At 37.6% G+C, this 24,673-nt stretch overlaps 2 protein-coding genes and 1 long non-coding RNA gene across 23 annotated transcripts in view; 1 reads left to right on the forward strand and 2 right to left on the reverse strand.

Annotated features, from left to right (window-relative positions):
• LOC141381140 (uncharacterized) overlaps positions 1-24,673 on the forward strand; it is a 686,936-nt gene that overhangs the window by 462,096 nt on the left and 200,167 nt on the right. The window lies entirely within an intron of this gene.
• Positions 1-24,673, reverse strand: part of si:ch211-190o19.1 — a 491,573-nt gene that overhangs the window by 31,871 nt on the left and 435,029 nt on the right. The gene's annotated exons all lie outside the window — the stretch shown is intronic.
• Positions 1-24,673, reverse strand: part of LOC108179099 (CD276 antigen homolog) — a 56,573-nt gene that overhangs the window by 7,281 nt on the left and 24,619 nt on the right. For 12 of the 21 annotated variants that reach the window (XR_015480395.1, XR_015480392.1, XR_015480393.1 and 9 more), the window contains 3 exons: positions 12,775-12,909; positions 10,921-11,004; positions 3,900-3,998 (listed from right to left, as the gene is read on the reverse strand). Coding sequence is in view for 4 of the 21 variants with exons in the window: in XM_087243916.1 (XP_087100042.1) it covers positions 3,900-3,998; positions 10,921-11,004; positions 12,775-12,909 (318 nt within the window). In the remaining 17 variants the exon portion in view is untranslated. Of the gene's footprint in view, positions 1-3,899; positions 3,999-10,920; positions 11,005-12,774; positions 12,910-15,271; positions 15,885-17,839; positions 18,781-18,852; positions 18,905-22,591; positions 22,700-24,673 lie in introns of those variants that run through there. The other 9 variants (XR_015480396.1, XR_015480397.1, XR_015480401.1 and 6 more) reach the window with 6 other exon arrangements.

Raw genomic sequence — 24,673 nt, forward strand, 5'->3', positions numbered from 1 at the left:
CCTCCTATCTCTGCAACATGCTTGTCCTCTACACCCCAACTCGCTCTTTACGTTCTGCTGACTCTGGCCTTCTCGCTGTCCCTCGGTACCGCCTCTCTTCAATGGGGGCAGATCATTTAGTGTTATTGCACCCAAACTCTGGAACTCTCTACCAAGCTCACTCCGCTCTGCTAATAATATCTCTGAATTCAAATCCTTACTTAAGACTCACTTATTTTCTGAATGCTTCGCTTCTGATCTGCCAAACTGACTACTTTATCTGATCCACCTCCGCTCTGCTCATATGTCTCCAGTTTTTGTCCAATGTTTGTGTAATTCCAGTTTGTTATATTTGACTCCATGTATGTTTGTTTATCTTTTTGTTGCATTCCTTGTAAAGTGTCCTTGACCTCTGGAAAGGCGCTATATAAATATAAATTATTATTATTATTATTAAAATTATTATTATATAAATATATATATATATATATATATATATATATATATATATATATATATATATATATATATATATATATATATATATTAGCAGCAAATACATCAGCTTATTAAAATTAATAGCTCCAATAATGAAATAGAATCAAGTTATCAATCTCATTAGCCGTTTCTACACTGTATAACGAACACATTCTGATTAAAGAGCTGCGAATGAATCTCTCATTTATTTAGATTTTTTTATTACATTAAATAAGAGGTGTCACTTTAAAAATGCACACATCTAACGTTATAATGAAAGTATTCGACTACTTTCCTAACTTTTTATGCTCATTTAAGACGAAATTAATTGTGTTTGGAAAAAATCCCTACCAAGATCGACATCCTTGTATGTTATTTTTATGAATTATGTGTATATGTCTGTTTAAACACGCAACCAAAAGCCAGACTTTCAAATCGCGTGTACAGAATCCATTAAAAAAAATGGAATCGCGCCGTTTTTAATATTTTTTTTTTAAAGTGTTTTCATTCCTAAACAAAGTGAAAGCACAGAAGACTCCCGTTTTAGAGCAAGGGGCGACCCCTGGTGGTTCGGCAGTATGGGTTGCGTATAGGGAGGCTCGGGTGTTCAGAGAAAGAAAATACGGGAGAAATACGGGAGAAATACCTTTACAGGATGATAGCGGGATAGAACTGTAAAATACGGGAGAATCCCTGGAAAAACGGAGGGGTTAACAGGTATGAATAAGGGTGCTTTCACACCTAGACTTTTGTTTCCGAACCTGTCTCGTTTGCCCAATTAGCGCCAGTTAGCTATTGTTTATACCAAAACTATGTACCCATACCCAGAATCTCAATGTCCTTGTTCAGTATATTACATGGAAATGCCTAACTATTTAAGTAATTTAACTTATAGCCAGCTACTGCACTTTATTCATTCAGACAATTGGGTTAGTTAGGAATAGTTAAAAGTCATCTGCATACACAGTTTATGCTCGTCTATTCCATAAGTTACCCAAAATTGAAGGATCCGAGCAACCTGCAACCTCTGTGGAATGAAAAGGCATCCAACAACATTTCATTAGTCAAAATTGAGCCTTAAAAATTGTTTTGATACATTGACTGAACGTATCCCCAAAGTTCATAGCTTTTAAAGTGCATATGGGGAACTTTGGTTCTGTCAATGCTTCTCAGCATCCATTGATCAAATCGTTTCTAGGCAATATTATTCACATGAGTTTTCGATCATTGTCTGCTCTTTATCTGTTTTTGATAAATCCAGTTTGGTCTGAATTAATAATTTTGGAGATGACATTTTCTAGTTTTTACCTGGTATAAGTAGCAGAGTTATTATCACAAGCTCCAGTGATTGCGGTAATACTTGATTATCTAATGACTCTCTGATCACTTTGGTTAAAGGGGCCAGTAGCTTTTTAGAAAATACTTTAATGTATTCGATTGGAAATCCATCTGTTCCAGGTGATTTGTTATTCTGTAAAGATTTAATAGCTGTACTAACCTCATCCTCAGATATTCCAGAATAGTATATTTAATTTAGGCAATTTATCCAAAAAGGAATTTTTTTCAGTGTAAACATTTTCATTTTCAAAATCACTTTTATACAGTGCTTGATAATATTTTTAAAATTCCAAATTAATTTCTTTAGGAACCTTCTAAACATTTACCATTATCTGCTTTAATATAGTGAATATATTTTTCAGTGTCTTCTTTTTTAATCTGCCAGGCAGGTAATTTACTTGTTTTATTGCCAAATCCATAATAGTAATAATTTTTTTCTTGCCAAAGCCGCTTCTGCTTTACTAGTGCATAGGTTCTTATGTAGTGCTCGTTTTGTAGTTAGAACTTTAAAAGATTAAGTCAATTTATTTAAACCAAATCAATTGAAAACAAACATTTAAATATTCAAAAAAAGTAAAATGGAGTCAAATCGAACCAATTTACACTAAATAAAATCAATCATAATTGAAATCAGTTAAAATAGAATTAAAGATTTAACAAATGATCAAGTCAAATGAAGTTCAAAGAAATCTGTCTCGCATACAAAATCAAATAAAATAATATTCAATCTGAAATAAATTATCAGGTCAATAAAATCTAATTAAATAAAATATTTAGTGAAAATGAAATAAAATATTTTTTAAATATGTTTAAAAATAATCAATATTATACTGATTCAAAATAAACTAAAGAAATCAAAATCAAATAAGCATATCAGGTTAGATCAAAACAAATAGAAAATTCAGTTCTGTTTAACTCAAATCAAGCCAAATCTAATCTTTAATAAACTTTAATAAAGTCAAGAAACTGCCACCGATAATGCAATCCTATTAAAGCAGGATCATAAATCTCCAGACCACAGATTCTCACTGTAGCATTTTGTTTTTGTTCAAGATTTATTTTTCCCTTTATTGAGAGGATAGGACAGTATTTTAGACAGAAAACTAAGTGGTAGAGAGAGAGGGGGTAGGGGCGGCAACTCGGGGTGCTCTGAAGTGCACAGCGCACTAACACTAACAGCGCTATTGCGCTGACTTATTGTTGCATTTTTACACTTTTTTACCATTGAAAATCACTGCCAACAAATTATATACATTTTTTGTTTGTTATTTTTGGTCGTCTCTCAGAGGTGTTAAATTTTTTTTTATGCATTATTGGCTTTTATTTCCTGTCAATAAAATAACCCTTATTTATTGCATTTTTTTCTCATTTTGTTTCTGATGAATAGGAATCTTTCCTATTTCATTGCATCGCACACCTAGTGGATGTAATACACACGCACAGATTTTGGAATTTATATTAAAGGCATTGTATTTCAGGTTACATTTTTATTAAAAATTTATTTTTAAAAATTATTTATTAAATTTGGATTTTGGAGCCTTGGTGTTGCCGCCTTTGATTAACATTTAGGTTACATTTTTATTACATTTATTTAATTTCAAACAAAACATTTCTGAAGGTCATGACTGTGTTTTGTGGCAGAGATTCTCTGTTTTACTACAGTACTTGATATCATATCGTGTTTTGTAGCAGTTTATACAGTTTGTACAGTTTAAAGTGTTTCTATTGAAAAGTGTAGATGATATTTTATTAGTGTGATTAAAATACTTTCTTAAAGCTCTTTGTGTTTTCACTTTTCCTTCAAAGAGTTTACAGTAACAGTGTTTTTGACCTCACTGCTGTTTTCTTCAGTAAAGTGGTTTGTGTATTTGTAGGTTTTGTTTTTCATCCGAGGCCATAGTCTGGCTTAGACAAAACAAAAAAGTTTGTGATCAAAACATTTAGATTTTCACCTCAGGGTTTGATGTTTGGTCAAACTGGTGGACAGATTTAAGCTAGTGTTTATGATGTGTTGTGAGAAAGCAGTGACATCAGTATGAAAACAGATAAGTTAGATTTGCTGGATCAGTGAAGTGCTATAAAAATTATTAAACATATTACTGTACCCGTTTTATCATCCAGACTGAAAATGTAAAAACCGATCATCACTGCATTTGTCACTATTGTCAAGGTTAACATCACTGCCCTCATGATTGATTCTGAACCTGTAAAAGACGAGAGTGACAATCTTGAAGAACACTTTAATGCTAGCAGAAATATAAGAGCTGATCAGGTTAAACTACGTAAAAGAAACAGATCAGAAAACACAGAAACATCTGAACAATTAAAGATCATTAAGATTCAAACAGTGAAGAATCAAATTAATCATTTTTGGGGTTAAACTCAAACCAGCAGAGACAGAAAGAAAAACAGCAGAGACAGAAAGAATAAATATGATTACAGTAACAGATATGTGATTGAATTTTAATGCATCTGCCTGAACATAAGTGATAAAGTTACAAAAAAACTAACTAAATATCAGACTGGTAATCATGATCTGAATATTTCACTGAAAAACACAAGTTACGTCTGTAACTGCTATCATAAAGGAGTGACATTTTGTTTCGACTAGATGGCGCTAGTGTACTTTAAACGTGTTTTCTTCAATAACTTGTGATTAGTTTAATATGAACAATTTTCGATTTTTCATAATTTTAAAATGCTTATTGTTGACTTATTTACCGATCTATGGTTTATTTGAGCAAAAGTTTTTTTTAAATTTCATTCCCATCTTGCCCAGCAACAATACTACTTCCGGGTTGGGCACTCGCATGAAAGTGAAAGAGGAAAGTAACGGCAAGATTTAAGGACGTTTCTTTTGTAAGTTATAAGTGCTATAATCAAGAATTCGAAGGATGTATCCCTCCTCTCTTAGTTTACAAGCAGGCAAAGTGGTATGTGAATGTATTTTTGTTCATTAATTACTTTAAAGTTGTATGCTTAATTCTTATGTATGTGAATGAATCTGATGTTATTTATCAAATCTGTTATTGTAATCATTTATACAGTTCTACAGTGTTGATGTCGGCATCTGTGTCGATAAGTGCATTAAACATCTGTGAAAAAAGGAACATAACGTCAGTTCTTTAATAATTAATGATTACATGATAAAACGTCTCGGATATGAACGTAATGCAACGATTAGTACAGTAACCCTTGTTTCCCGAGAGAGGGAACAGAAATGCTATTTAGAAAACTTCCACTATGATTTTGTCTGAAGCCAATCATCAATCATCTGAAAAAGTAATAAAACAGACCAATGAAATGCCAATGAGTTGGCAGCATCAGCGTGCACAACTGGCGTCAATTACAATCAGTATTGTATGAAGACGCCGCTCGTGCTCACGCTTTGCTTGCTGAAAGAGCCTTTTACGGCTAACAGCTATGGGGCAATCGCTGTGGTAAGGGAACATAGCATTTTCCGAGAGTAACTTTCTAAACCAAGATGTTCCCATTCACACTATGGGAGACTGTATGGAAACACAGCAGCTAAGCCTGTCACGCCCCTGATGTGAAGTTTGCCAAGCGTAGCATGAGCGCACAAACATTACCAATGGTACAACCTTCCAACATACTCTAGACCCCTTAATTACCATTACATGGGAATCATTTAGAAGAATTTAGATTGGGGTCAAAAATGTGGTTTTATCTAGCTAATACAGTCTAGGAATTTTGGAATTATGACAGTACGTTGGGAAAGTATGGCAGTCCCCAAAGTTGGAGGACGCTGCAAAAGCCACCTGCTACCCAAGAGGGGAGACTTAATGGCAGTAGGAACATATGGACTAGCCCTATGGAGTGGGAGTGCTACATATGATGAGCTGGTTAGCGGGTAGGAAAGACACGGGTACGCCTGGGAAGGGGGAACACTCCGTGGCTAAAATATGGATATGGGATCGCCATTGGGGACCACTCAAAGCTGGCACTGAAGCCTGGGATGTGGGTAGACCAAACAGGCATACCAGACATCATACTGGGCCAAGCACCTGACTCCTCTTCTTAGGGACCGGCTCATCCTGGCACTGATAAGCGAGGGCAATAGTATCTACTAACCAGTGGGCCAACCTCTGTTTTAATATGGCACTTCCCTTCTCCCAACCACCATAACAGTTAAAGAGCTGTTCACAAGATCTTACATTTTGCATTCATTCCATGTAAAGGTGAAAAGTGCAAACAGGACAAAGCAGTAAAAGGGCTGGGTCTGCCTCTGCTAGGATTACAGAGAGATCTCAAGAGGGCATGTGTGCCAGCTTATCCTGAAGGAATGATAACACAAGCGCACCACTCAGCGAAAAGACTCTACTTCAGGGTGTAGGCAAGCCTCGTAGAGGGTCCTCTTGCCTGAGTGATGGTGATAACCACCGAAGCTGCTAAGTGTCTAAGTTTTCTGTGCTCCATCGATGTACCACAAGTGGAAGCTTCAGAGATCTTGGCGCAGGTGCCAGAGGGTGCGCCGTCTCTGGGAGAGAAGGTCCTCTCTCAAGGGAACATGTTAGAGAGGGGCTGTCGCAAGGAGTGTGAGTTCAGAAACGCAGGTCTGGTTGGGCTAGAGGGGTGCAACTAACAACACTTGCTGCTCGTACTGCCTGACTTTGCACAGTGTCTGTGCAAGTAGGCTCATTGGGGAAAACACATGTTTGCCAGTGTATCCGTGCCCAGGTGGGCCTCGGTCAGGGAGTAAAACAATAGGCAATGGTCAACCTGGGCTTCCCCTAATCGATCCCATATCAGCTGAACCGCTGGAGTCTTCATTCTTATCGAGACACTAACTGCCATGAGAGTGCATCAGCTGCATGGTTGAGCTTGCCTGGAACGTGAATGGCACGCCGTGACTTCAGCCATGTGCGACTCAAGAGGAGTAGACAGTCACTGAGCCGAGACATGCGACAGGAGCGTATACCCCCATATGGTTGACATATGCCACCGTTGCCTTGCTGTTCGTCCTGACAAGCACGTTTCTGCTCTAAAACTGGTAAAAAAATTTAAAAAAAAAGCAGAGATCGAGAAACACTGCCAACAGCTCTAGGCAGTTGATGTGCCAATGAATCCGGGGTCTGGTCCACGAACGTTCAGCTTTATGCTCATTGCACATGGCCCCCAAGCCTGTGTCGGAGGCATCCGTCGATACAACAACATGCCTGCATACTTGTTCTAGGGACACACTGGCCCATAGAAAAGCAAGATCTGTCCAAGGGCTGAAGGTGCGGCGACACAGTTGAGTGATTTACACCCAGTGTGTGCCCGTGTGCCATGCTCTTCTAGGGACCCGATCGTGAAGCCAGCGCTGAAGTGGTCTTATATGGAGCAATCTGAGCAATGTGATAGTGGCTGCAGATGCCATATGCCCCAAGAGCTTCTGAAAAGTTTTCAGTGGTACCACTGTTTTCCCATCGAGTGAACTTAGACAGGATAGCACCAGCCTGGCATGCTTTTCAGAGAGGAGGATCTACCATGGAGATCAAATCTATCTCCATCGCAAGATAGGAGATTCTCTTCTCTCGGTTGACCCAAAGCCCCAACTGGTGAAGATGCCGAAGTACCTAGTCCCTGTGCTTAATCAATTGATCCCAGGACGAAGCCAATATGAGCGAGATAATTGAGTATGCATATTCCAGCGATGTGAAGGCACAAGGGCACCCTCCGCAAGCTTGGTAAAAACCCGCAGAGACAGGGACAGCCTGAAGGTGAGGAGCATTGCCATGCTCAACCTTCAAACACAAACCGGAGAAAAGGATGGTGGCATGGAAGAATGGAGACATGAAAGTATGTGTTCTTCAGATCTATAACTGCAAACCAATGGAGGATGGAGGCACTGGATTATGCATTTCTGTGTGAACATCTTGAACAACATTTTGTGTAAATAACAGTTCAGTTTGTGTAGATCTAGAATTGGTTTTAACCTAGCTCTTTTTGAGCACAATGAAGTCCTCTAACAAAACAGGGGCATTCATAGCTTGATCTGATCATTGGCATGAACCATCACGACGGACTGGGCAGTGCTAACTAGGCTGGAAGAGCTTGCACTAATCGCACCATCAAAGCGATCACTGACGTGCCAGCCGAGGGGCAGCTCAGGAGCGGACTGCTCCTGCCCCGGTAAGCAGAGTGGCCTGAGGAAGAGCTGAAAAAATGAGATTGCCTCTTACCTTCCTCCCTAGATCCCGCAATGGGGCTGGAGTGAGAGAAAGGAGACCATTCTCTTGCACCCTGGAAGCCTGTGGCAATATGGCCCGACACTTCAAGCTGAAAGGCGAAGACAGGGTGCTTCGGCATCTCGACCTATTGGGGCTTCAGGTCAACAGAGAAAAGAGCAAACTTGCCCCCGTGCAGAACATCTCTTTTCTCGGGATGGAGCTGGACTTAATCACCATGGCGTCACTCCTTCTCTAATAGCCCGGACTTTGCGTTTCTACAGGCCTGTGTACCTCTAAAACAAATGTCCCGGCATGTCATCGTTTCAACGGATATTTCCAGTTGTGCTAGGGGGCCGTGAGGTGTGGGCATGCAACTGTGGGTCTGTGGTAAGAACCTGGTTGCATTGGCATTTTAATCACCTGGAGCTGTTGGCAGTGTATCTCGCACTGCGCCGTTTTTTACTGGTGCTAGAGGGGAAACACGTGCTGGTCGGGACGGACAGCACAGCGACGTTGGCATATATCAACCGTACGAGCAGTATCTGCCATTGCTGCGTGTCTCAACTCGCTCGCCGTCTGCTCCCCCTGAGTCATACGTGGCAGAATCGCTGCATTCCATTTTTCCCCACCAACTCAACCATTCAGCCGATTAGCTCTCACGGCAGTTTCACCTGGGAAAATGGAGACTCGACAACCCCTGCGCATTTCTCTCTAACACATAGATACATGCGCTGTCTCGCTTGAATTCCCCACTTGACAAATCCTGGAGAGTTCTATTGGTTACACAGCTGGCCCCGGGGCGCGTAATACGCATTTCTCCAGTGAGCTTACTCGCACAAATATTATGTAAAGTCAGGGAGGATGAGAAACAGGTCTATGTATTGCACCTCTCTGGCTCAATCGGACCTGCATTTCAGTCCCTCCCTGGCACATCCCCTGGAAGAAGCTTCTTCTCTGGGACAGGCACCGTTTGGCACCCGCGCCTAGATCTATGAAACCTCATGTGTGGTCCATAGTTGGAGTGTGAGGGACTTAGGTGACCTAACAATTAGGTGGTTAATGGCGTAACTCAGGCAAGAGCACCTTCTACAAGGCATGCCTACGACCTCAATTGGAGTCTACTTGCTGTGTGGTATACTTTTTCCCAGAGAAGGACCCCGAACATGCCAGATCAGTCCGATGCTATCCTCCTTCAGTTGGCAGGAGCTAAGGCTGTCCCCTCTGCACTGAGGGGTTGGTGTTACGATCATCTGCACTCTGAGGACGTGGCAATGGTGGTGCGCTGGGAAAGCATCGCCTCATCATCGAGTTCCCAGAGGCGAAAGACGTGAATATTAATTCTATCCTGTTCCCCACTCATACCCACTTGGAGATCTCTCTTAGGAAAGGTTTGCTTGATCACTCGACTCGATCTTTAAAATTTCTGTCCAGTTAGACAGCTCTGCTGGTTTCGTTGGCATCGGTCAAATGGGCGGGTATCTGAAGGCATTTTCGGTCAGCAAAATATGCCAGCTTTTTGGGCCGGCCCACTCTCACATTTTTCCTGCGACCCTGGCCCACCGAGGTGCCCGAGGTTCCTACAATGTTCTGTTTTGACTACGTAGTAAACTTGCAAGCACTGTCCACGGAGGAGGCAGACCCAGCCCCTTTATTGCTGTGTCCTGGCAGCACTTTAAGACTTATAGGGACTATACTCAGAGCTTTTAGATCCTCTGAGCAACTTTATATCTGCTACGGTGATCAGCAGATGGGAAGTGCCGTATCCCAATAGAGGTTGGAACATACCCACTGAACAGTGGATGCCATCAAAATAAGTGGATACTTATCTCAGCCAGGACGAGCCGTGTCCCCCAGGAGTGGGAGCAAACTCCACTCGGAGCACGCATCCTTTTGGACGTTAGCACGCAGCGCCTCTCTAACAGACATTGTAGAGCTGGCCTGGCTGGGCAACACCTAATACATTTGCGAGACTTTTTAATCTGTGAGGGGTTGAAGCAGGTGCGCTAATGCTCTTGGCTTGGCGTAACCTCTCATCAGGGGCAAGGTAAGGTTCAATCATCATTGTGGCATTTACTATCCATTTTCCTATAGCGGAATGCTCAGCTTGGCACGCTTTGTGCTTATATTTCCAAATTGATTGTATGTAGCGCCAGCTGTACATGCTGACGCTACCAATTCATTGGTATTTAATTGGTCTGTTTACATACTCTTTCAGATGATTAGATTCTGACGAAATCCTCATAGTTTCCTCATAGCATTTACATTTGCCCCTACGGAAACGAGGTTTATTTTAGTAACCAGAGCCTATTAAAAGCATTGGATGCAGCTCAGATTGCACTGCACCAGGTCTGCATCCAGACCCCTCTCAAAATTTGACTGCTGGCTGAATTGAAAATGTTAAAGTAAGGAAAATGAGTTATATATATATATATATATATATATATATATATATATATATATATATATATATATATATATATATATATATATATATATATATATATATATTTTCCTTACTTTAACATTTTCAGTTCAGCCAGCAGTCAAATATATATATATATATAAAAAATAAATAAATAAATGTGTGTGTATATATATATATATATATATATATATATATATATATATATATATATATATATATATATATATATATATATATATATATATATATCCCAAAAATGTTTTTTTTAATTAAAAACTTTTATTCTAGCTGAAATAAAACGAATAAGACTTTTTCCAGAGGAAAAAATATGATCAGACATACTGTGAAAGTTTCCTTTCTCTTTTAAACATCATTAATATGTTAAAGCGGCCCTCCTTTAAATTGTCAGTCACTGATATGCCCCCCCCCCCATTTTAGTTTGAGACCCCCACTCTAAACCTCTGATCATCAACAAAACAGAAAATGAAGAAGGAAAACAGATCAGAGCAGAAATTATCAAATACTTACACTCAAGTCTAAATTTGAATATAACAAACATTCTCTCATTCATCATCATCATTAACAGTGGTAAAATGATAACAACGATAAGTCCTAGAAAGAAGAAAGTAAACATATTAATGCTGGATATTATAATTGATTAAAAGATTCATAGATTACAGTAAATCATGAATAAACAGCTAATTTTAATCTCAGTCAATAATAATTGTGTTAAAACGACAAGAATAAATAAATGTTTAAATGTGATGATCTGAACTATATGGAGGACCAAACCTGTAAAAACAATAAGTATATACATAAAAACACAAATAAAATAAATATATACATTCACAAATTCCTGCATAAGTAATTAATTAACAATGCAGTAGATAAATAATAAAATAAATGCCAAAAATGTAAAATGTAAGTTAACCCCCCACCACCACCCACCCATTTCCCCCTCCTCTCAACATGCTAATTCAATTCAATTCAGCTTTATTTGTATAGCGCTTTTACAATGTAGATTGTGTCAAAGCAGCTTCACATAAATGGTCATAGTAACTGGAACAGTGTGGTTCAGGTTTTAGTGTTTAAGTTCAGTTCAGTTTAGCTCAGTTCAGTGTGATTTAATCATTACTGAGAGTTCAAACACTGAAGAGCCAATTCATCGATGCGTAGCTCTACCAATCCTGAACCATGCGAGGCAGTGGCAACAGCGGAGAGGGAAAAAAAACTTCACCTGATGGGAGTGAAGAAAAAAAACCTTGAGAACCAGACTCAGTTGGGCACGACCATTTTAATTTCTCCGCTGGCCAAAAGTCTTGTGCAGAGCTTCATTCGCCGTGGTTTAGGCTGGAAGATGGCCTCAGCGAAGACTCGTCTGTCCCTGGAGCGTCGCTGGAATCAGACTCATGTTCTCCACTAATGAACGGGTGTCTGTCTCTGTCCATCATCAGAAAGGGGTTTTTATGCCATAATTGTTTGATCGTTAGCATTGTTTGAGATGAGTGAGGTCAACATGCTAACAGCTGCCAGAAACTTGAGAAGGCTAGCTGACACTGTTCAAATTACCAGCAGACTACTAGCTGATTATATTTTATTCCGAGTAGATTCAAGTGTACTCTCTTTCGGTCAGTTAGCAGTTACTTTTGATGTGGCTGTGGACCCAACAGTTCACTCTCATTTTAAGACATCCCAGATAGCAGACCTAAGTTAAATCAACATTGAATACATGGTAAACATCAACCAAACTATCACTGAAACAATGTTAAGTCATCATTGATTTTTAGCCAGGTACCACCCTAAAATATTTTTAATTCAACAATGGTAAATAGATAATAGTAGTTACAAAATCAACATTTATTCAACCAAAATTAAATCACTTTTTACACTGAAACCAACATTGATTAAGTGTTTAAACATCATCCAAACATAAGATTAATGTTGAAATTTAAAGTTTATTATTAGCTAGTTTTGTGTGCTGAAATATTGTCACCTCAACCAAAATGATGATTCTGATAGAATTGCAACAGTGAATCATTGTCACTCTGCTATCTGGGATATGTCTTTAATCAACCAGTGATGACACAAAGACTGCCTTCTGATGATTGACAGACAATCTTATTAGCATGATGGACTTAGAAAAAGTACACATGGACAAACTTTCAAAACTGATTAAACGATTGAAATCAACTTTCAGTTCAGCATTTACTTATTCCCCCAACATTTGTGTAATTTATTTAATTATTTACCCATTTGTTATTTATATATTTATTTATGCAGGAATTTGTTGATTTATTTATTGTTTGTTTTTGCAGGTTTCATCCTTTATAGAACTCGTAATCACAAACAAATGAGCTCAAATCTTCATGAATATAATCTCACCTGTTCTGACAGAACCAAACGTGTAGAACAGGAGCATGAATTGTAAAGTTGGCAGAATTTCAAAGGTCATTAAAGCCACAGCATCAAATATTTTAATTACTAGTCCACTTTTCTTTCCAACTTCTGCAACTAAAACTAAACAAGAAACATTTTTTATCAATTGATATCTTTTTTCATCCAGGTTTGAGTCATTTTATTTTTAGCAAAACTAAACAGTTTAAAACAACAGCAAAATATAAAACAACAAGAACAAAAATAAATAAATAAAATCATCAACAAAAGCAAATAAAAATTCTTACACAAACATACATGTACATTGCTACAAATCAAATTAAAAAACTAATCAAATCACATGAGAAAAAACAAAAATTTATTTAAACAAAAAATCCAATAAAACAATTAAATAAAATATTAATATAAACTCAAATAAAAATGAAAAACAATCAAATAAAAAGTCCAAACAAAGAAGTCAAATAAAAAAACTATTAAAAATTTTGAAAATAAAATAATCAAGTAAAACAAAATAATTAAAAATCATATAAATAAAATCATAAAAATAAAGCAATTAAACCATAAAATAAAATTTAAAAAATGTAACTCTATAAAATAAAAATAAAATCTGTTAAAATATATATATATATATCAAGTCAAATCTGATCAAACTAAAATAAAATTAATCTAATTAACCCAATCAAAAACATTTAATCACGTCAAATCAATTCTAAATAGCAAGTGAATATTAAATTATTTTAAAAATCCAAATTAAGAAAAATCTAGTCAAATCAAATCAGATAAAATGAAAACAAATAAAATCACATAAAATAAAACAAATTTTATAAAAAAGCTAATCAAAATAAAATAAAAGTTTTTCTTAATTAAATGATTTGACAAGAAAAGAAAACAAATATAAAAAAGAAATACTATCTAATGAAAATAAATCAAGTCGAATAATCTCAAACTAAATCAAAGATATACAGTTAAAGTCAGAATTGTTAGCTCCCCTGACTTATTAGCCCCCTGTTTATTTTTTCCCCAATTTCTGTTTAACTGAGAGATTTTTTTCAACCCATTTCTAAACATAATAGTTTTAATAACTCATTTCTAATTAACTGTTTTATTTTATCTTTGTCATGATGACAGTTAATAATATTTGACTAGATATTTTTCAAGACACTTCTATACAGCTTAAAGTGACATTTAAAGGCTTAACTAGGTTAAGGCAGGTTAGGGTAATTAGGCAAGTTATTGTATAATGATGGTTTGTTCTGTAGACTATCGAAAAAAATACAGCTTAAAAGTGCTAATAATTAATTAATTCATTCATTTTCTTTTCGGCTTACTCCCTTTATTAATCCGGGGTCGCCACAGCAGAATGAACTGCCAACTTATCCAGCATGTATTTTACGCAGTGGATGCCCTTCCAGCCGCAACCCATCTCTGGAAAACATTCACACACACTCATTTTAACTCATACACTACGGACAATTTAGCCTACCCAATTCACCTGTACCGCATGTCTTTGGACTGTGGGGGAAACCGGAGCACCCGGAGGAAACCCACGCAAATGCAGGGAGAACATGGCAGATACTTCATACAGAAACTGACCCAGCCAAGGCTCGAACCAGCGACCTTCTTGCTGTGAGGCGACAGCACTACCTACTGAGTCACTGCGTCGCCGGGCTAATAATTTTGACCCTAAAATGGTAATATTATTAGCCCCTTTAAGCTAATTTTTTTTTCAATAGTCTACAGAACAAACCATCATTGTACAATATCTTGCCTAATTACTCTAACCTGCCTAGTTAACCTAATTAACCTAGTTAAGCCTTTAAATGTCACTTTAAGCTGTATAGAAGTGTCTTGAAAATCATCAAGTAAAAGTTTATTTACTGTCATCATGGCAAAGATAAAATAAATCAGTTATTAGAAATAAGTTATTAAAAATATTATGTTTAGAAATGTGCTGAAAAAATCTTTCCTCCATTAAACATAAATTGGGGAAAAAAGTAAACAGGAGCGCTAATAATTCAGGGGGGTTAATAATTCTGACTTCAACTATATATATATATATATATATATATAAATGGAATCACTATTACAGAGTTCAAAACAATCAGATCAGAAAAAGATCAAAACTAGTTATATAAATATCAAATAAAAATAAAAAAATCTAATAAATTCTAAATAGTAAAATATTAAAAAGATATAAATAAAGAAATAATCAGATAAAACAAATTACAGCAAACAAAAATCCACTCAGATAAAATAATTTCAACCAAAATATACATAATAAAATCAAAGTAAAAAATAAACAGTCCAGTGAAATATAAATCAAACTAAAAAAATAGTAAAATCAATCAACTAAATCAGCTGAAGTCAAACAAATGAAATACAAAAAATAAATCAAATTTGAAAAGAAATTGCAACTGAGACTTTCGGCACATACTCGTTATGTGTTTGGAGCTTTGTTGCGTAGATTCCCAATTTTCATTTTTTTATCATAAAATACATCCCCATTCGCTAGTATTTGTCTTTCCTACTAAAGGTGAACAAACCCTTTATACATTTATACAAATAAATCTACTTTAAAATGTTCTGTCTCTCATGCAACCACTTAGGTTTAGCCTGCTAGCTCCGCTAGTCAGCTAAAGCTACCGACTTCTTTCACTTACTGTCTTACTTACTGTCTTTGCTCTACTTTCTTACAATGTCACTTGTGTGTTTATCCTTGGGTGCAGGAGAAGCATTGGTGGAGGCGTTGGAGATGGAAGCAGTGGAAACCCAGATTCGCGACTCAGGATGAAGAGAGCACAGCTCTGGAAACAACGGGCCTTGCTCGATGTATCTTAAGCTAAGGCTCGCTCATCTGAGGTAAGTGTGCGATACAATCTTAACACTTCGTCCACTTCATCCCCACGTGTTTCTCTGTCCAAGCCCAACACACAGAGGACGCAGTTTGTCCAGGGTTCATTCACTCTGGCACCTGGCTACCATGGCCCCTGGGTGCAGCCGCGTAAAGTACATACCAGGTCTCGGGGCAGAGCATCTCCTCCTCCTGGGTTTGAGATCCCCACGGAAAACCATTCCACATGGGGATGATCGACACCGGGCTGCAACAGACAGAGATCCTGATGAGGGACTACAGGAGCCTGATCGAGATGGTTCGACGCACCTCGCCAACCACACAGATCATAGTTTCAGAACCACTTTCTACTTACCGCTGAGGAAATAAAAAGGTGCAGTAGACTATTTGCTCTGAATGAATGGCTATTAACATGGTGTAAAGAACAGAAGTTGCTCTTTGCCAAAAACTGGAAAATTTTCTGAGAGCGTCCTAGGTTTTTCCATGCTGATAGTCAGAAAGCATCCTGGAGATTTTGTTTTGTTAACTGAGAATTCACATTTTAGCCATATAGACTCTTGTTTGTCCCTCTTAAATCACAGTAATGCAAGTGCAAGTGGAAAAAAATAATTTAGAGGTCTTTAAAATTGCGTACAAACATAGTCCAGATTTAGGAGGCCTCAAAAATCCGCCAGGGCTAAGCACCTCTGCAAACTGATAGAAAATAATCATAATAATCCTAGATTTTTATTTAACACCATTGCTAAATTAAAAAATAATTGGTCATCTTTGGAACAAAATGTCACACCGCAAATTAGTGATGATAAATTAGATACAAATAAAAGCTGTTAAACTTTCTGTACCGCCTTATACTTCAGATCCAGTAAACATTCCACTGAACCAAAATAACCTACAATGCTTCAAAATCACAGAACAGGAAGAGCTAGATAAACTTATAAATAGTTCTAAACCAGCTATATGTATGTTAGACCCAATTCCAACAAAACTGCTGAAAGAGTTGCTACCTGTAGAAGGAAAATCTCTTCTTAACATTATCAACTCTTCTTTATCTTAAGGCCATATTCTAAATCCTTTCAAGCTATCTCTTATTAAGCCTATTATTAAGATTTCACAACTGGACCCCATTGTAGAGCCTGTCCCTGGACACCTGTGGAATTTAAGCGGTCTATGAGGGTATTGTGGTCGATGGTGTCAAATGCAGCACTGAGATCAAGTAAAACTAATAGCGAGATGCACCCTTGGTCAGCAGTTAAGATTAACTCATTGATTATTTTCACTAGTGCGGTTTCTGTACTATGATGAGCTCTGAAACCGGACTGAAACACTTCAAGAACATTGTTCATCTGCAGAAAATGAGCATAATTAGGCAAAAACTACTTTTACAAGTATTTTAGACGTAGATGGAAGATTTGAAATTTGCCTATAATTAGTTGCTGGTTTAAGTCATAGTTAACTGACCGTTACCAGTTTGTAAACATAAATGGACAGCTTTCACAAGTCAGGCCATTAAAGTATGGGGTGCCTCAAGGATCAGTTCTAGGCCCTTTGCTGTTTACAACATACATGCTAGTCCTGGGAGACATTATTAGAAGACACAGGGTAAGCTTTCACGGCTATGCAGATGATAGTCAGATATATATATCAACAAAACCTGATGAGACATCTGAACTGTCTAAGCTAACTGAGTTTATTTAAGATGTTAAAGACTGGATGACCAACAGTTTTTTTCTTTTAAATTCAGACAAAACAAAATTATTCTTATTGGGCCTAAATCCTGTACACAGCAGATATCACAAATCGACCTACAATTAGAGGGATACAAAGTTAGCGTTAGCTCTACTATAAAAGATCTGGGTGTCATATTAGACAGCAATTTAACTTTTGAAAAGCATACATTCCATGTCACAACAACTGCCTTCTTTCATCTGAGAAATATTTAAGTAAATATAAGTTACGAAATATGCTATCCATCTCAGATACAGAAAAGATAGTGCATGCTTTGATGACTTCTAGGCTGGATTACTGTAATGCTCTGTTTGCTGGTTGCCCAGCATCCTCTATTAATAAACTTCAATTAGTGCAAAATGTCGCTGCCAGAGTTCCTACCAGGTCTAGAAAATATGATCATATCACTCCAATTTTATCCTCCTTACACTGGCTGCCTGTTAAGTTCTGTATTGATTGTAAAATATTGCTTCTCACCTAAATGACAAACGAGTGCCTGCATTGATACTGTGGGCCAGCCTTACCACCCGCCGGTGGTCTACTCACACCACGATGGATGTCCAGCTTTTCCAGCCTCTGACGCCTAGATTGCAGCTCCAGACGGGAAGTTTGACCAGAAGAATAGTGGTCATGCCCAACAGAGCCTGGTTTCAATGTTTTTTTTTCCCTTCACTTTGTTAATTGGTAAAGTTTTTTTCCCCTTCCACTGTCGCCACTGGTTTGCTTGGATCCGGACTTGTGAAGCTGCGCTTCGGTAAATTTGCTGTTTAGTGTTTGAACTTTCAGCAGTGAAATTTGAACCACACTGAACCAAACTAAACTGATCTTCAACTTTGAAATCTTGACTTTACTAGAACTATGTTAAGCTGCTTTTACACAATCTACATTGTGAAAGCGCTATATAAATAAACATGAATTAAATTGAATTGAAAATAAACCCAAATTAAGTTAAATAAAAAGAAAATCTAATGATTTTTTTACATATACATGGAAAAAAAATTCTACATAATAAAATAAGACTGAATAATAAATCCTGATATAAAGAATAAAAATATTGTCATTGCCATGCTGAGAATGAGAATTCACCCCATTCTCCAACACCGCAATAAGCAAGATCCCCTTCACCCAAGTACTAATCACCAAGTGCACCGGCACATCATCCCTGCTCATCACATATCTATAAATATCTGCATGCTCACTCAGTGTCTGACCTCGTCGCATCGTGAAGGATGAAACAAACGCAGTCTGTTACACTTATTCAGAGTTATTGTCTGCTTGTCTGCTCCTTGTGTGCCCATAGTATCTTCAGGTCTCTTCCTAATGTGATTCTCTACCGGTTGTGTGTATCCTGATACTGTCTGTCTCCATCTTCATCATCAGTTGCCAGTTCACTCCATCATGGCTCCACAGCTCACAATCTGCAAGATAAAGACTTACTTGCTTTACACATATCCTGTTTACATAATTTTGGCAATAAGCTGTTTACTTACTCAGTCAATTCTGGTCTCAGTCCTCTTTCTATGACAAAACCCTGGATCCAGACTAAAAATGAGCATAGGAGACCCATTACAAGCAGTAGTGGACTTGGGTGCTTCACGCACCTCCACCACTAGCAGCCAACACTTCTGCATTTCCCATGTCTTCTTCGACGCAAGTCTATGCCAGTCCCAGTGTTATAGTCAGCTATAATTCAGCTGAAGATGCTTCCGCTGGCGAACAGTTATATAATCTAAAACGAGGTACATGATTATTTATTAAAATTTTGTACCCTCGCAGCAGTTAACTTTTGGGGTGAAAGAGCACTTCTGACCACCTACCCTCAGGGGTAAAACCCCACCTGAGAATGCAGTTATCAGCCTATTATGATACATATCCAGTTTGGTGTTAAGCGCATCTGGAAGCCTGTAGCAGAAATATTAACAAACAACCTAAAAAGATTTATTTGTTGGTCTTGGATGGGTCCATTGCAGACATCATCCAAGTGTAAACGTGGACGGTTAAGCACAATCTGATGCTCTCTTGGAGTACAGGAGAGGTCCTGAAACGGGGAAAAGAATGTATTTCCATTGCATAAGAATGTATTGAAAAGTTTCCTAAAATGTATTCCACAGTGTCCTGTCAAGAAAATGACTAATCCTAGGTTTGTGTGTTGAACTTCCTTAGAATGTACAAAGATTTCCTAAATATTTTCTGCCCCAAAAGAGCCACCCATTTACCACCTTACAGGCCATTGGACTCCACGATTGACTTGATCAATGAGGCAGTGCCCCATGAACAGGTTTACCCCCTCTCGATTCCTAAAAGGAAGGCCACAGAAGAGTACATATGGCCTTGGCTCAAGGTTACATCCACCCCTCTACATCTTCTGCCATGTCCAGCTTCTTCTTCATAGCCAAGACAGATGGGGTTTAAGACCCTGTATCAATTATTGGACTCTAAAAAACATCACTATCAAGAACTGTTACCCACTTCCCCTCTTCCTGGCTGCACTCGAACATCTGCGTGGGGATTGTATCTTAACCAAACTAAAACACAGAAGTGCATATAACCTCATCTGAATTTGGGAGAGTGACGAGTAGAAGAAAGACTTTATCACCCCTAGTGGCCATTATGAATATGAGGTGATGCCCTATGGACTAGCTAACGCCCCCTCTGTCAAAGAATTTAAGAATGAGGTACTTCGTAAATTCTTTTACAAGTCAGTTCTTGTGTACATTGATGACATCACAGATATATACATTTCAAACATCCAGCAGAGCATAAATGGTATGTGAGAGCAGTCTTGTCCCATCTTTATAAGTATAATTTGTTTCTGAAAGCCGAAAAATAGGAATTCCATAAGGGAACCCTCCACTTCCTCTTTTTAAAATTCGTATTTAATATTTTTTTCGATAACATATAAATGTGGGTGAACTAGTTTTTGGACTGTTATTGTAAGTTATTTTGTTAGATGAGCTCCAGATTTGGCTTCAGTACTGACTAATATACATGCACAAATATAATATTGTAAAGCTTCCTATTAAAAATATGAATTTAGCCTTCCTGTCGTGTTCAGGTCAAATCTGACTGATTTACAACTTAAATCACTCATAAATATTGTGTTCTACATCTGATTGTAAGTCGCTTTCAGTAAAAGCGTCTGCTAAATGACTAAATGTATGTCTTTCAATTAATTTTAAGTGTTTTAATCAACTTTGTTACACCTGTGGTGTTCCCGGTCAAAAGTGACCACCCTATGACTGGGTATCCAGGCTATACTCACTCACTCACTCACTCACTCACTCACTCACTCACTCACTCACTCACTCACTCACTCATTTCAGACTGAACAATGTCTTTTGCATGTAAACATCTCTTTTACGCGCTTATGTGCTGATCCTCCAGCCTGATCTCACAAGGAAACATAACTATTTAACGTTTTGTCAGTTTAGTGGCTAATTCATGAGTTCAGTCATACAAAATTGTATAATTTGTAAAATAAGGCGTGGCACCCAACCCCACCCCTAAACTGATCGTCATTGGGAATAAGCAAATCGTACAAAACTGTATGAATGAGATTGTACAAATTCGTACAGATTAGCTACTAAAGCAATAAGTTATAAATTGCCATGAAAGTGTTGGATCCTCTAATGTGAATCAACGTCCTGATAAAACAATGTATCTTCACACAGGTGTCTGTTATATAAATCCATCTGTGTGTCTGTCTTTCTTTCTTTCTTTCTTTCTTTCTTTCTTTCTTTCTTTCTTTCTTTCTTTCTTTCTTTCTTTCTTTCTTTCTCTCTGCTAATCTCCGTTCAGCCAATCTCTGAATTTAGCAGGAGCACTTTTAGCTTAGCAACAATTATTTTATTATATTAGACTGTTATTATCTCGCTCAAAAATGACCAAAGTATAACTAGTGCTAGTTCTGTGTCCATGCTCAACGTATATACTGTCTATCAGGCCCGGACAGGCTAATCAGGAAGACAAGGAGAATTCCCGGTGGGCCGGTCTGTTTTTTGGAAGCGAGGGCTAGTGTCCCTAGCTGCTTGCACTCTCAGCAGTCACACTTTTTTCATGTATTTATTTATTTGACCATAGCTTCACTCTTTTTATTCATTATTTTGACGCAGCGCCGCTCTTTTTATTTAGTTTCTCGCAGCCCAGTGAGCAAAATGCAGCCTGCAAGTTAACTAACGTTAATGATGATGATGTAACTATCGACCCCAAACAACAACAAATGTCAGGGCATGTTAAAGACCCCTGCATTCAGACCCCCTGGGGTTAAGAGATTTACTTTACCATCTCCCTGTTCGCCACCAAAGCAGATGCCCTTTCCAGGTTACATGGCCCTAAGGAAACCTTGAACGAACCAGGGCCCATCATCCCACCAAATCTGAGTGTGAGTCCCATCAAGTGGGAGAACCCTACAGCTTCAAAGGATGATCCACAAGCCATTCTGCCAGGCTGCCCCCCTGTCATCAGTTCATTCCCTTGTCACAACGTATGTCCCTTATTAACTCTGGACACTCTTCTTTGGGCACTGGCCACCCTGGGGCCAATGAGACCTGCTCACTTCTGAGAGACTGTTTCTGGTTGCCGGGAATGGTTCAGAACATGAGAAAGTTCGTGCAGAGGTGCAAGGAGAGTGTTATCTCAAAACACCCCGAAACTTACCAAGATAAAAGCTTGTGCCCTTGCCAGTCCCAAATCGTCAGTCTGTCCTCCAGCTACCTTCCTCAGACAAATAGACAGACTGAACATAAGATCCAGGAGGTGGGGCGATTCTTACGAACCTTCTCCCATGGTCACCAGAATTCTTGGAGCCAGTTTCTCGGCTGGGCGGAGTATGTGCAAAACTCCCTGCACCATCCTGCCACTAGATTCACTCCCTTCCAGTGCATATTCTGTTTCCAGTCTCCTCTGTTTCCATGATTGAGGGATCCATCTGACATACAGGCTGTGGATTACAGGTTCCAAGCGAACCAGTGGGGGGGAGGGGGGGATCTGTACTTGATATTACAGCCAGGCCAGGTTCTCCCCACTCTCAGTCACATGATTCAGCCCGTTCTGCGTCACCGAAATCAGCAAGATCCTCCCCACCCGAGTACTAATCACCAAGCGCACCTGCACATCATCCCCGCTCATCACACCCTCTCATAAATACCTGCATGCTTACTCACTCTGTGTCCGGCCTCACTGCATAGAGAAGGACGAAACAAATGGTCAGTTTATTCCAGTTATTCTTACCTTGCCTGCGCCTTGTGTACCCATGGTATCTTTGTGTCTCTTTCTAGTGTGATTCCATCTTTGTCATCAATTGCTAGTTTACTCCATCACGGCCCCACTGCTCACAATCTGCAAGATAAAGACTTCACCTGCTTTACATACATCCTGTTTACAACATTTTGGCAATAAACCGTTCACTTATTCACTCAGTGCTGTCTCAGTCCTTCTGTGACAAATATATTGTGAAATAAAATAAATCGGACAAATGAAAGCAAAACTAGATAAAAAAAATCAATAATTTAAATGATATATAAGATATTATCATATCAATAAAAGCTAAATTTAATTAAATGCATTAGTTGATACTAATCATATTAAATTAAAACACAAATAAAATCTTTAAAAAAATAAACAAAGTCAAATTAAATTAAATTAAAATAAAATACAAATCAAATAAAGCACATACATTGCATAAAATATCACTGAAGCAAATTAAAGTGAAATAAATTAATTGAATGACACAATTATTGATTTGAAATAAAAAACAAATAAAATAAAATTACGTTGAAATGAAAATATAACTATTAAATTAAATAATAAAACTAACTGCTAATAATAGCTATTTTATAATAAATATAAATAATTTTTTTATCAAGTCAAATTAATCGAATCAATTAATAAATAAACAAATAAAAACAAAATAATTAAATTCTAACCAGGCGGTTCACTCCGCTGTGGTGACCCCCGACGAATAAAGGGAATAAGCCAAAGGAAAATAAATAAAGACCAATAAAGTCAATTAATCAAATCAGATAAAACAAAAAATCAACACAAATACAAATAAAAAATTCATTATCAAATAATAAAAAATAAATCATCAATTAAAAAAAACCTGATCAAAGAAAATTAATAAAACAAAGAAATATAAATAATTAAAGTCATTAAATCAAATCAAATACAATATCAAATGAAAATAATGTAGAGTAAAATCAAATGTAAAACTCTAAACTCTAAAAACATTAAATAAAACAACAACCAAATCAAAATAAAATAAAACAAAAGCAAACAACAATAATATTATTCTTAATAATAATAATAATAATAATAAGTGCTGTATGATTCAAAATTAACTGCTCATCAACAAGGGTGACAGTGGCGCAGTAGGTAGTGCTGTCGCCTCACTGCAAGAAGGTCGCTGAGTCGCAGATTCGAGCCTCGGCTGGGATCTGCTGTGGCCACCCCACATTAATAACGGGACTAAGCCGAAAAGAAAATGAATGAATGCTCATCAACAAACCCTAAACTGGTTCCTTTGCTTTTAAAGCTTAAATCTGCTCATAATCATGATAAAACAGATGTCTTAACTTTATCTGAGCATTTCACCATCGTATCTTTAACAAACTGACACAAAGCAGTGGTTAAATCGTGGTAAATAACAGGTTTCTTTTTAACCGGATTACTGTATCCTGTATTAAAATATTTATTATTATTATTATTATTATTATTATTATTATTATACCACTCATGCTTTTGATTTGTAAGGCAAATCAAAGTAAAAAAAAAATTAAAATTAAATTTTACATTTTGAAATAACAAGATAATTAAAAATAACAAGATTAAATAAAATGAATCATTACAAAATACAAATAAAATACAATTTGACTATTTTGACTTAAAGGTGCAGTAGGTGATCTTCCACAATGCTAACAGCTTAACATAAATCTCTGAATCACAGTCCCTCCCCTGCCGTCTTGAGCCACGCCTCCTTAAACAGAAGCACAGCAAAAGAACCCTCTCATGTGTTAAAAGCGACTAGTGCTTGTCCAGCGGCGTGCATGTCCAAATTGACATGCTGTTTCAGAGTGAATACCTGTCTAAGAGAAATCCTTCATCCATTGTTTCATCCTTTCTCCAGCGTGCAAAGGTAACTGCAATATTAATTCAGGTTTTTAAAAAGTTTTGATTCAGCATGTTTTCACCGATCGCATGTGCGTGCTCTCTCTCATGAACGCGCAGCGGTTGGCAGAGCTGGGTACAAAAGGCTGCGCAGTTGTTCAAATCTGCATTTGCTGACAGACATTTTGGCCTACTTATCGGAATTAT

The sequence above is a fragment of the Danio rerio genome, chromosome 3 (assembly GCF_052040795.2).
Source record: "Danio rerio strain M-AB ecotype USA chromosome 3, GRCz13ab, whole genome shotgun sequence".
NCBI lineage: Eukaryota > Metazoa > Chordata > Actinopteri > Cypriniformes > Danionidae > Danio > Danio rerio.